The sequence below is a fragment of the Osmerus eperlanus genome, chromosome 2, assembly GCF_963692335.1.
Source record: "Osmerus eperlanus chromosome 2, fOsmEpe2.1, whole genome shotgun sequence".
Lineage (NCBI taxonomy): Eukaryota > Metazoa > Chordata > Actinopteri > Osmeriformes > Osmeridae > Osmerus > Osmerus eperlanus.
This window is the reverse complement of record NC_085019.1, coordinates 7346458-7360020: the sequence shown is the minus strand read 5'-3', so window position 1 is coordinate 7360020 and position 13563 is coordinate 7346458. Positions and strand designations below refer to the sequence as shown.

The 13563-nt window shown below is 45.6% G+C and overlaps 1 protein-coding gene across 1 annotated transcript in view; it reads left to right on the top strand.

The window, feature by feature from the left end:
- Positions 1 to 6605: 6605 nt before the first annotated feature.
- notch3 (notch receptor 3) overlaps positions 6606 to 13563 on the top strand; it is a 30996-nt gene continuing 24038 nt past the window's right edge. Inside the window, exons 1-2 of the mRNA XM_062449595.1 lie at positions 6606 to 6849; positions 8052 to 8124. Of these exons, the coding sequence (XP_062305579.1) occupies positions 6789 to 6849; positions 8052 to 8124 (134 nt within the window). The 5' untranslated portion in view covers positions 6606 to 6788. The remainder of the gene's footprint in view (positions 6850 to 8051; positions 8125 to 13563) is intronic.

Sequence of the window (13563 nt, the reverse complement as noted above, 5' to 3'; positions counted from 1 at the left end):
GCCTGTTTAGAAGAATGAAGAGGAGGGAGTAACAATGGAAGCAGGCCTAATACCGGTTTTATAGTGCGGGGCTGGAGGAGCAGGGCTGCCCGAGGTGCTGGGGGGCAGTGGGCTGGCAGCTGTTGCCGCTGTGCGGGGGCTCTCGGGTCTTGGCCTACCCCTAATGGCCAGACCAGCTGTCGGAGTTCTGTCTGTAGGGGCGCGGGGCTGCAGGAGGCGGGGAGGGCATGAGAACCTCCACCCCCCTGTCCTGGGGGGCGGGTCCCCGGCCTGTCTGCCCTCCTCTGAAAAGGGTTGATTGATGGCGCAGGGTTGACACCATGCTTCCACAACAATTGACTTAGAAGGGAAGGAGGACGAACAGAGAGGTTAGGTCCCCTCCATTTCTTTCTCCTCTGGTTTTCAGAGGCAAATGTGGGATCAATTGCAGTTGTATTTCAGTCATTTTTCTCAATATGTCTTTTTTTGGACATTTTTAGGAGAACATATGCTACTCTAAACAGGCTTCAAAGGCCCCTCGAAACATTGTCCTCAAATAATACATTCCACAAGTTATTTGTTTAGGGATTATTTGGCAGATAAGCAGAATCTGGACTTGTTTCTGACGAACGTCTCAAATGACCCCCGACATTCCTTCAGATAAGACCCCGTGTTTTGGACTGCCACTGGTGCCCTCTCCTCGGTTACGGTTCCTCTCCAGAACCGTAAAGCCGCAGGCCAGACAGGGAGAAGAAGAAGTGTGATGACCTGTGGTGTTCTTTGGTGCTCAGGGCTGGGAGGACAGCAGCACCCTGTGCAGAGGCCGTATGCTGGGTGATGTGTGGCTCTCAGCCTTAAACCCCGGCACCAGGGCCTGCTAACACAGACCTGACCCCATGCACTAAACCCCAGGAACCCCTCCGGAGGCCTTTCAACAAGTCGCTAGCACCTCCCGGCCTCCTCTGAGATTTACAGCCCCGTGGAGAGGGAAGGGGGGGCGGGGGGCAGAGGAGCTGGGGGTGCTGAGAGGGGAAGAGGGGGGCAGAGGGGGGGGGGGGGGGGGCACTGTCCGGCAGCTGTTCACAGTGGTCTTAAGTAGCAATTTCACACGGAAACGGAGCCATGGCACTCTGAATTCCTCCAGCTGGCTTGTCTCCAGGTCCATCTGAAACACATTCCTCCACAGAGCCATCCTATGCATGTCCTCCTCTTTCAGCACCAGGGCCGGGATCTCAAGCCTGGGCTCCACCACGGTCTGCTGTAAGGTGTTCCCTTTGTGTCCTATCATAACAAGAAGGGTACGGGTGGAAGAGGGGAATCCTCTGATTCTTACCTCCCTTCAACATCACAGATTGTCTGTTCAGAGAGTCCCACTTAGGTCAAGAGAGCTGTGCATGTGAAAGCTGGCCACCAACAACACGAGATTCACAGACACAAAATAGTGCATAGTCAGGGATTGTTCTAGAAGGGTACAGGGGGAAGAGCTCAGAATGCAGGAAAAGTCTCCCTGATCCTTAAACAAAAACGCTGTTTCTCACATGGACACAGGAAGGGGGAGAGAAGCCGAGACACGCAGGCTTTAATAGCCGTTTAGAGGGCTTGTGTGAAAGTCAAAATCCTTTTCCCACAATACAGAGGAAGATCCATCATTCACATGTATTTACCTACCTAAAGCAACAAGCCTGGTGTTTGTGTGCGCGTGTATGTGTGTGTGTGTGAGAGAGAGAGAGGGAGAGAGGGAGAGAGAGAGAGAGAGAGGGAGAGAGAGAGAGAGAGAGAGAGAGAGGGAGAGAGAGAGAGAGAGAGAGAGAGAGAGAGAGAGAGAGAGAGAGAGAGAGAGAGAGAGAGAGAGAGAGAGAGAGAGAGAGAGAGAGAGAGATAAAAGGAAATAGAATGTGGCTGGTTGTGTAAAGTGGAAGAGATTAATTTTGTTGGTGAAAATCAAAAATCACAGCTAATGGTATTATCTATTGTACAATAAAAAAAAAAAAGAATCACAATGTTGTTTTAAAACTGATTTCAACAGATTTTACCATGCAATGTTTTGAGTGAGACATTTTCTTGAAATACTAAAATGATTATAAAGAATTTGAAAGTTGGAGGGGGATTTTTTTGTTGTTGTTCCAGTCTATTTATCATCCTGGAAAAAGCAGAGGTGTTCCTTTCCTGAGATCTGTTCCAGTCCCGAGATATTATCTTGACTTTCCAGTCGAGATACAAGTGATGTCTTATCATCCTGGGAACAGGGCTGTGTGTGTGTGTGTGTGTGTGTGTGTGTGTGTGTGTGTGTGTGTGTGTGTGTGTGTGTGTGTGTGTGTGTGTGTGTGTGTGTGCATGCTTGCACGTGTCTACGCCACCCTCCCACCCCTTCTCACACCCTACACAGACAATATCCAGAAAGATGTCTTGTTGTCTTGTTATCTTAAGATGTCCTGTTATCTTCTTACAGTTCCATGGACTTCTACAGTCAGTTGAAAGAACATCAATTCATCCTTTAAGCTCTCTTGATAAAGACATCCTGATTTCATAACGCACTGATAGGCAATAAAGACAGTAGAGCTAAATTCAGATGTGCTGATTGGCCGTGACGTCTGTCTGTAGGGGGTCTAAGTTGCTGATTGGCCGTGACGGGTTTTGTAAAAGAGGCTTTTAATCCTCTCCACACTCTCCACATGCATTCCCAGAGCTTTTCCCACATAAATCAGTCTGGTCTGGGTGGTAAAGTCATCACGTCCACACAGAGGATGCTAACCCTCAGGCATGCTAACACTCTCTTAAGGAGAGCACTCTCCAGTCGGGTCACATCTACCGTCTGACCCGGCTGGTTGAGTTTCGATGTCTGCATGTGACTACTACGGGTCACAACCTTATAAGTGAAAAATTGTGTGTCTGATAGTTGCTAAATAATATCTGATATGGTTGAAGAGCCATCCTACACCATCTCCTATTTATAGGTACTTTATCCTAGTTCACATACTGTAAAGATTGAACGACAGCATACTCTCAGAATAGTCCGACTGGGTCCAGCTTGTTAGATGGCCTGGCCCTAGATGTGATTCTTACAGCGTCGGCGTCTTTGTTATGTTGGCCTAAGTGACCCCTGCAGTGTATCAACACTTCTGGGGCTGGAGTGCGAGGGGGCCAGGTTAGGAGGAGAGAGAGATAGCACGTTTATGCAGCTTTGCTCTACTCGGGGTGGTCCCCCCTGCCCCCCCCCCTGCCCCCCCCCTGCCCCCCCCCCCCCCCCCTAAGTTGTGTTAACCCACTGCTTTCCCTCTTCACTCTGTAAACAGATCATATCTTTCCAATGCAACACTGAGGGGGAGAACGAAGCTGTGTGCGACAATGTTGAATTACGATACAACAGAAGAACTCGTCGGCTACGGGGATCAGATAGTTGAACCTGGTACAGCTGAACCTACATGATCACAAAGCTATAAATAGTCGTACGATCCCTTAACAAAACAACGTTATATGTGGGTCCTATTACACAGTGTTCATGATGGTAATAACATTAAAGTGCACAATTATACAGTGTAAAGTACACCCAATACCTGTAAGCCTTGCTCACCGTCACTTAAAGAGGAAAATGTTCAAAGGACAACATGAGAGACTGTCACCCCCTTGTCTCATCAGTGAGCAGGGCTATAAATCGTCGTTGCTGTCGCAGTCTTGTTTGTCTGATTTTAGGATCCCCCTGAGTCTGGCGGGAATTTTGTCACCAGTCTTTCCTCTCTCACACCCTGGATCCCCTAGACAAACAATAACATCTCTCTGTCTTTCTCTTTCTCTTTCTCTTTCTCTCTCTCTCTCTCTCTCTCTCTCTCTCTCTTTCTATATGTCTGCCTTCGAAATTCATTAAATACAGACCAAACACAAGTTATGAAAAAAAGAAAAACTGACGAGAGACTACGTAATGTGTACATTCATGCAGAAACTAGTCTGGTGTTCTCTTTCACTCCCAAACAATCAGGGAGAGGTCTCATTTCAAGAGCTGAAGGCTTGGTACTGACACTTCCACAAATGGGATCTGAGAAAAAGAAGTCAAACTGGAATTTTCTGATTAGGCTCCTTTTCTGGGTATCATTAAACCTTACCACACAACATTTGTGCTTTGTTTTTTAACACAGAAGGCGTCTGGGGTTTTGTTCGCTAAAGCAATCTCTCAACACACAAGTCCAACAATGTGGGGGATTCTGGATTTCGTCAATAGCAGGATATACACGTGACTGATGCAATGTCTGGCTTAAGTTTCATAAGATATAGGCCAACAGTTTCATGTAAAATAATTTTCCAGACTCAAAAGAAAACTAGCCAGCATGTTTCTCATTTTACAAACATATATGGTGATAAAGTATATTTTTAGTTTTGTAAGCACTGTACTTCTGTAAGAATTACTGCAGGACAAGACTATAGTGCTATTGCATGCAAGGTCTCTTGATGAGATTTTAATGCCTGTTAAAGTAATCATCCAAATATCTGCACCTACCACATTATAATAACCAACTAGATGATGTTAAACATGCCATCAACATCTTCACAATTATAAGGTTTCAGGTCTCCATGTCTAGTTAAGAAACAGGACGATACTCTAGAATCTAATACACTTCTAATTATATTACATTTTCTTGTCATAACATGATTGGTCAAATCCCTGTCATCAAAGCCTTGTCAAAACAGCTTAGAGCTTGAAACTGTGGAACTGAGACACTCTCGTAGTCCTAAGCACAGGGGTGACACACTCTGCAGTTACAACGACACACACACACACCTCAAATCAAATCGCTGTCCTTCCACAAACCCAAACATCTGTCCCAAATGTTACATCTCTGAGTGCTACTCCTGCTGAAGTTTGAAATAGATTACATTTATTCATTTAGCAGACTCTTTTATCCAAAGCGACTTCCAAGAGAGAGCCTTAAAAGATGATGCTACATCTGCAGCTGTGAGATTGTAAAGTCCCACCTCCTCTGTGAATGTCATCAGGAGAAACTGATGGATGAGGAGGTTACAGACTTGGAATTCCTAGCTGGTTATGAGTACAGCTACAGAGACAACTTTCTATCTCTAGGCACACCGAGAAGTCCATCTCTGGGAAGACATCCTGCTGGAGTCTATTCAAAACATTGTGCCTGCCAGAACCTACATGGAGTAGCTTTAGCAGGGTTTTGTGGCCACAAAACTGCAGCCAGGTGAGACACACACACACACACACACACACACACACACACACCCTATTACACATACTTGCAAACTCTGCCCCACTCTATCTGTTTTTCACATACATTTGCAGACACACTCACACAAATACCTTTACAGACAAATGTAGTTGAAAGTCTGCATCCAAAGGAACACAGTATGGAGGAGATTCATTTTGAGTGTCAAAGTACAAAGACTTCTCTAACCACGTCATTGTGTTTAGGCTGCTGAATCCAGCTATTGACTGAAATCGTTACAGCAAACAACTTTTATCAGCCAGTGCCAAATGAAGCAGGTGTCTGGAGGGCCTAACAAGCTCTTTTGAATGACCCTTATAGATGACGTCACTAGCTGTAACGAACTTCATTCTAAACTAGCCTGTTACATTCACAGCCCTATCTGGGCTTGTCATTTATTCAAGGCCCGAACCAGAAATAGGGGGGGACAACGTCCTTGAATGTCAGTGAGCTGCCCCCTCCACCTCCATCCCCTGCAGAGAGAAACTGTGTCATAATGCCGGACTCCTTTTATCATTCAAATCACGGCCATTGTCTCTGTAAGCGACTGGCTCCGCTCTGTGCCTCAGAACAACCGAGGCACTATATACCGGCTGTAGAAAATGAGTCCACCAACATGGGCTGTGGAGAGAGGCAGGCTGTCAGAGCAGGCCGGCTAGCCCAGTACAGCAAAGGCCTGCATAGAAGGCGGGGTGGGGGTGGTGGCGGGTGGGGGTGGTGGCGGGTGGGGGTGGTGGCGGGTGGGGGTGAGTTGACAGGGACGTCTGCTCTCATTTCCATCACATAAACAAGATACATTCTCTTATCAGCAAAACCTCATGCGTAGATACACAAACAAACATTAGCACACAGACACACACACTCCTGTCTCGATGACTTGAGGCTTATTGTTAAAGCGCATGCTATATGTTTTGTTGCTACAGACTTGTAGTCTGTTGTGAGTAGTTATTGTGAGGATAGTCAAATGTATACATTTCTGCTCTCTGTTTATCTCGACAAACTTTTTCTTTTTAAAACACCTGTTGATGAGAATCATTCCGATGGATGTTGTTTGTGCAGTCAGGAATGGAGGGCTTATCAAAGGACAACAAAAACATCACATTTAGAATTTAGTCAACTATTCTTAGATTTTTATGATAATGAGAACTGACATTTTGACGAGTTTGTTTTCTTAAACATCACTATTGTGCAGACAACGCTTTAAATGCACGTCCCATATGATCATTTTAGGTTGGAATAGAATACCAACACGAAAAACGCAAACTATTGATCTGTTGGTTTGTGGACTACTTGAGCGGAATAACCCAAGAGAATCGCAAGAGTTGGAAAAGGGGGAGGAGTAACACTCCGCTCGATCCCAGATCAGGCCTGAAGCTGAGGAGAGGAAAGTTTTTCAAAAGTTCCAGGAGGCTTACCGAGAAGTACGGCAGCTGTGTCCGAGCTGCGGAGGGAAATAGGGATTGGACCTACGTTTTCAAAATCGTCAATTTTATGAGGATTCCCTGACACTCTTGGAACTTTTATGTTTGTTTGAACTTCTAAAGGATGTATTACTGCTAATATTTTAATAGAAGCGTTGGGATTTCCACCGAAATGGGGGGGAATATTCCTTGGATATTCCTTTCAATTATATTCACTATTCATAATTGTGAAGGTAAGGCTAACTTTATTCACTTGCACATTATAAGTAATAAAACGGCCTGTTCAGATGGGACAGCTCCACTGTAACATTGTAGTCTAGACAGCACTTACCGGCATCTCTACATACTATGATCACGAATGCTACACTTGCTACTCATAATTTACTACATTCCCAGGCGTGACATTAAATCAAAGCAGGAACTTCCAAAGTACAAAATCCGAGTGTCTGTGATTAGCCTACCATTGTATCCTGGGATTCAAGTTAACATTGCCTGCATCGTTGAAATGCTTTGTTAACGACAAGAATCACAGTCTATGCGAAAGGGGGGTTTCTACAACTGAGAGTGCAGCCCATGTGCCATATGTCAGTAGCTATTAAGTCCTGTTTTGGTAATTGAGACAAACTACTATATACATTTCTACTGTGGGTCAGTTTTTCTTTTCAGATTGCACCAAATAACAAACAAAGAAGAATGCATGTGTGTGCGGTATTGGTATGCCTGCATAAGGAATGGCTGCTTCTTGAGGGTTGATCACCGTGAGAAAATCATTGAAACTTGAAGTAAAGCTCTGCGTTGCGCTGAGGCGCGAGCAAGCAACTCTAACGCGTAGGTTATAGATGAGAAGAATGTGAGACTAACAACATTAGGTTTTGTTTTTGCTTTTTATAACTTACGTATAACTGAAAATAATTTGAGAACTGAGTTTTTGTCCCCCCCAGTAATTCCTTAAATCATCCCGGGGAAAATAGTGGTTTGTGTGATTGAAAGGGGGTGATGAGACAAAACGTATCCCCCTCCTTGATCTGAACAAAAAGCTTTTAACAATTGAACTTTGTTGGGTGGGGGAAGTGAAGATGGCAGGCTAGTAGCCAGTGTGTGTGGCTGTGCCCAATATCACGGGCCCAGAGATATTAATAAGGTGGCCGTTAGTTCTAGCCAAAGAGTAAACACAGAAACATCCACAGCATGCTGGCGTGTCCATAAAATGCCATTTGACGTGGTAATACAGCCCTACTGCTTCTAGAGCAAGTCTATAGTGAAAGTCCAGAAAATGGTTTGTGAAATTGTTGCCTAGTCTACATTAATTATGTCCAGTCATGGTTCCAATAGGCTCACCAACTACTTTTAAATGATTTCAGTGCGCTCAACTAAATACTGGAGGTCTGTCGTAGGCTATATTAGTGTCTCTAATTATTTTCCTCCCTTTCAACAGGATTCCGCTGCGAGAATAAAAACAGACCGTGTGAAAATGGAGGGACTTGCATGGACTCACCTGGTCGATGCATGTAAGTGCAACATCGTTTTAGGTTTACTTAGATTTTTATCCTATCCCCTAATGCTCATGACTAACGTTGCTCTGACGGTTCCGGGCATGCTGAAAGCGAAAAAGCGACGTATTAACGATGGAGGAGATCGTTGCATAACATATGGCCCAGCCTCATGCAACTTAATTGTCTGGAATACAGCCAAGTTCCAAATGCCTTATAGTTGCAGTGGCACATAAACTTCACGTGACAAATCTTTTTTTCCAACGTCATGTATAACATAACCCATCAATTGGGGAAGATAAGTGTGCTGAAAAACGAATAAATGCAAGGTGACGGCATACACCCATCCTGCCTGGACTTGAAGGCACTTAACTGACAGTAGATGTTCACTTGCACCTGTTGAGAAGCTTTGATGGCATAAAGGATGTTATATTCTATGAAGCAAGACTAAGGTGCTCCTCGTTGGCAGTATAAATCAATGTATTGTTCTATCATTACCCAGAGCTTCCTTATAGGCTTCTATTGAAAAAGGGGAAATATCATGGATATTAGGCTATAACGTGCGAAAAGTTGTCTGCTTTCTTCTTTCCCGCCTATACGAATTTAAGTTTGAATGCAGTCGTTAATGGTGATTACAGGATCATTTTTTTTTCATCTTGATGGGAGCGTGGGAAACGATCTCTTTGGTAAAGCTACGTGCAGTGACACTCTTGAGGTGGGAGCTTTTGTGTAGCCTACGTTTAGGCCTAATATGTATTTGTGTTTCAAATTGTGAGGTTTACCACCCCAAAACATGACTGTTTCGAATTCAATGAAACAAAAATGTATTCTTGTTTTGTGTTTTGTCTAAGGTCAGCTGTCTTCCCACTACAGTATTTTTATAACTTTATGAGTTTTGACCTACCACTCCCTCACCTTTACACAAAAGTCAAATTTGGAGCTAAGTGGCCTTGTTAGCCTACTGTGCAGTTTCTTCAACAAACATTTAAGCAAAAGCATTAAATATTTTGTCTTGTCCTCTATTCTTTGTTATTATCACATTTTGGTCTAACAGTGTAATTTGCTGTAAACTATAACTGACAATAGCGGCACATTAATTTATGGACACCTGTTTAGTAAATGTTGCTCAAGCCTATAGGTTTGAATTATTACCTAGAGTTAAGGAGGGTATGAGTCATTAGGTAGCCGGTGGGTAAATGTGTTTTCAGTATTCCAGATTTCTCAGTATTCCAACAAAACAAAACCTTTCTTGACTGTCTCTCTACTCAAATGTGTTGTTGGTTGGACTAGGTAAACCCTTGACCTTGGACCAGTATTCATTAACCTGTACACTATAGTGATCATGTCTCTGAGTTAGTGCTTGTCATTTACATTCTGTAGCTCACCTGCGTTGTGTGTGTGTGTGTGTGTGTGTGTGTGTGTGTGTGTGTGTGTGTGTGTATGCGAGGGCGTGGAGGGCTGTGCATGCGTAATCACTCTCCCGGTTCCGTGCCAAGACAGCAAGGGGCATTTCTTTAAGTGCGACAAGAGGGACTTCCAATGGAAAGGGGACACCAAATGTCATACCACACAGTGTGGTAGCAGTACTACTGCAGGGCAGCAGAGCACAGCGGGGACAGCGGCAGACAGAGGCTTGTAGAGCCACCCAAGCTCGCTCCCCAGAGACTTCACAGAGAAACTGGAGATCCCAAACAGCAGAAAAGATCCTTTCTTCCCCCAGATACCTGAGTGTAACCGGGCACCAGCAGGACAGGGCGGAGAGGGTGAGAAAAGAAAGGACACTGGAGAGTGAGGCAGATATGGGAGGAGAGAGAGAGAGAGAGTGAGAGAAAATAAGAGAATATATAAACAAAGGGGTGTAGAAAATGAAGAGGTCAGGTGGAATTTTAAGATTAAAGGGCACATGAGCCATTTATTTAGTTCCAGATTGAATTCAACCATTATTTTCCTTGTGATGTCGTGTTGAGTGCACATTTGGTCCTGGTTTGAGTTGGGCAAGTAAGATTTGATTTCCAATAGCTTACCTCGCGGCTAGTATGCTCTCAAGTAACAGTAATAATATGTTTTTATAGATCTTTGTATTGTCATTGTTAGTGTCCTAGATATCAAAATATCCTTTGTCTCGTTGGCAAAAAATGAAAGTCACACCAAGCTGTGTCCTAAGCATGCCAGAACCATAAACTTTGTTCCTTTTCCCCACGCTTCTGGCCAGGGATCCTCTGAGATTAATGAGAAAAGACCAGGCATATGTACTTGATACCAGATTACAGCAGTAAAACAGTTTCACTGATTGAACACTCTTAAATAGCCTGATTGGCATCGTTTGATGGGCATTTCTGTAGAAGCCTGAAGCTTGCTGGCAGTTAATCACGTCTCACTCGTAGAAAAGTGTTCGTGTTTAAACTTTGATGTGGTAACTGCACCTGTTCTTGTGCTTTGACTCATCAACACCCCACTGTGATTCACAATATCGAATTACGACATTGTCCTTTAGCTTCAGGCAGTGACGCTTCCAATTGTGTCGAAGAGTGATACTCAGTCACTCCCTTTTCTAAACAGAATAAAATCCCAGTTGGTTAAAACACTTTATATTGCTTCCGCTTCAAACCTATCTTCCTGTCACTGTGATTCCTACCAAAAAAGACTGGCATGTGCACTTGACAGTTGAAGGGCTGAGAGTGTCACCAGAAGTGCAGCCCTCTAGGTGAGCAGTCAAGAAGTCCGGTGAGGAACCCCAGGCCCCTCAGCTCCGCCCTGTGTGCGGAATGTGCCGCTCCAGTGAGGGGCAGTGTCGCGGGCCTGGAGGGGCGATAATTAGGCAGATTGAGAGGGTGTCATTCAGAGAGGATCCAGCTGGAAGAATTGGGAAGGGGGGGGGGGGGGTGAAGGGGGTTGCGTAGGGGACAGCTGGTGGATGTTGTGATGGTAATCCAGTGAAGTCAGATCCTAACAAAGGGGAAGCGGAGGGCCAGGTGCTCCCATTGAGCGGCTGGCTGCCCCCATGCTGGCAGCGACGGGCCCCGGCGTGGACGAGAGGAGCCCGGCGGCCCACGGGTCTCTCCCTGCACATGCGCCGCGTCGCCTTTGAGACGCGGCGCCTTTGTCTCAAACCGCTGTTTGGGTCTCGAAAGCACACAGTGGTGGATCGACAGATGACGCTCTGCCCTGAGACTCTCGGCGCTCCATGCGTACGGATGACTGAGACGCTCTTCTCAGTGTGTGTGTGTGTGGCGGCCGGAACGATACAGTGGTTCTCTGTGCCATTATTAACGACTTGGCCTTGACCCTCTGTAGAAGAGTGAGCCTATAAATTATGAGTGTTTTGTTTTAATGACCCATGGAAGCTCCCAGGCTCTTAGAGCATGATGAATGAGGACAGTTTTGAGTTTGATAGGGAACAACCACTCCAGTTAGTGTGTGTGTTGTGTCTCTGGCATATCTTCCTCTGTGTGACCGGGTCTACTTCCTGTTCAAGATGAACCTGAGGACAAGATGGCTTTGGGAAACGGCAAAGACTTTCCATATAGAAAGTACATGTTGTTCTATGAAATACACTAGCCTCTTTTATATCATTTAAGATGGATGGAGAAAAACGTTCCAGTGCATCGTTCTTTAAAAGCCCAATTTACCTTGAAGGGGAGATTTGCACACAAATTCCCAAGAAAATGCCCTGGCTGACTTTACACAGACACACACAGTTTATATTGTTGGCTTGGCCTAGAGCACCTTGGGTATATTTTTCCGGTGTCTTCATGGTGGATTAGAAAGGAATGCTTAGTAAGAGTCTTCCTTTCCCCCTGTTGCTTTGAGAGCATTGTCCTCACCTCCAGTCCATTCACCCCCGCCGCCATCTGAGGAATGCCTCAAACAATGCCGTCGACCAAGTCTCATTTAGGAAGGGATGTTTGGAATGGCTTGTTTGATTTGCAATTAGTTACTCTGCAGTTTGCAAGCCAACGTGTAGCCCAGATCACTCATGTTTGTTTGACAAGCAGATGGAGACATCCGTCATGTCTGGAGCACCATTGCCACTAAAGAGCCTGTACACCAGGCCTGTGTGGCATGGTGTACAGGACGGGAAGTTTGAGTAGAAGATGAGCGCTATCTCAGGGGGTTGACAATGGGGGGGGGGGGAGGGGGGGGGAGGGGGGGGGGGGGCGGGGGTCCCCACTGCTCCCACTGCTCCTGGGTCATGACTTGAGACGGGGAGTTGAGGTTCCCAGGCCCCGTCACAGGAAGCGGTGGCTCCTGACCCCTGCTGCGACGCACATCCTGTCTATCTCAGCAGCGTGGAGGAGCTCACTCACCACAGGCTCTACTCCTCCCTCTCATCTCTCCTCGGACCACAGCGCGTCCAACCCTCGTCGGCGACAGGTCCGTGGCATCCGCGACCACCCTTTTATGGCGCGCCAAGTCGAAAGGGAGCCCGTTTTATGTCCACCTTACGGCAAACGCGGAATTTGACCATCAATGTCCCGCACCTGAGTGGCACACACACACAGACACGGCTAGATAATCAAGGTCAGACTTTCCATTATTGTGCCGACTGCAGAGGCAGGAAAAGGGTTGAGTCGCGTCTTATTAGTCCTTGTGCTGTAGTCTGTGTATGTCTGAACCACATGCTTAGAGAGGGATAAGCCTGCCTCAGATGTCTCCTCCTCTGATTGTTTCTCTTCAGCTGGGAGACGGCTTCTAAAGAGACATGTAATTGGAATAACCCAGGTTAGCCTCCCCTGCCCAGCTGAAACTCATCCTGTTCCTCCCTTCGTTTCTGGCTAGCGAAAGGAAGGGATGGGTCCTTCTTTCCCAATGTGACGGGAAGAAAAAAATATTGCCCCCCCCCCCCCCCCCAAACGTGTTTATTTTGCTAGGAGGCTTTTACGCTAAGGAATATCGGTTCTCATCCCCGGCACAGAGAGATGTTTTGAAGGTGCGCTGTTGGTACCAGACATGTATCACAGACAAATAAAAGTGAATTCCCACGTTGCGGTTGTTAGTTTCTGTGTTTATAAGATGTTGGAGAGGATAAGAGAGGATCTCCACCCTTCATCCTCAAGTTGGAGAGTGGTTTATTGGGGACAGTGGTTGAGATAATGGACATTCTTGAGTTGTTTTCTAGCATTCCCCCTAGTTTGTTATCACAAACACACAGTGGATTATCTCCCAAGGACTCTGATCTCACGGTCTATCTTCTGTGCCATTTCAACAGTTTACAACTGTTGAAATGTGCATTTTAAACTTTACCAAGTAGCTGGGGTATAAGAGGGAAAGTCTTTTAATAAGGGTGCAATCTTATCCCTAGTTAGACCATACAATGTTGAACTATGTTTGTGGTTTTGGACATTCATGGATGGCCTTCTAATTGTGCAATAAATGTTCACTGTGAAACACATGACTCACTATTGGAAGGAGTACACTGCAACCTCTCATCAACTGTGTGATTGTCCAACGATTTAG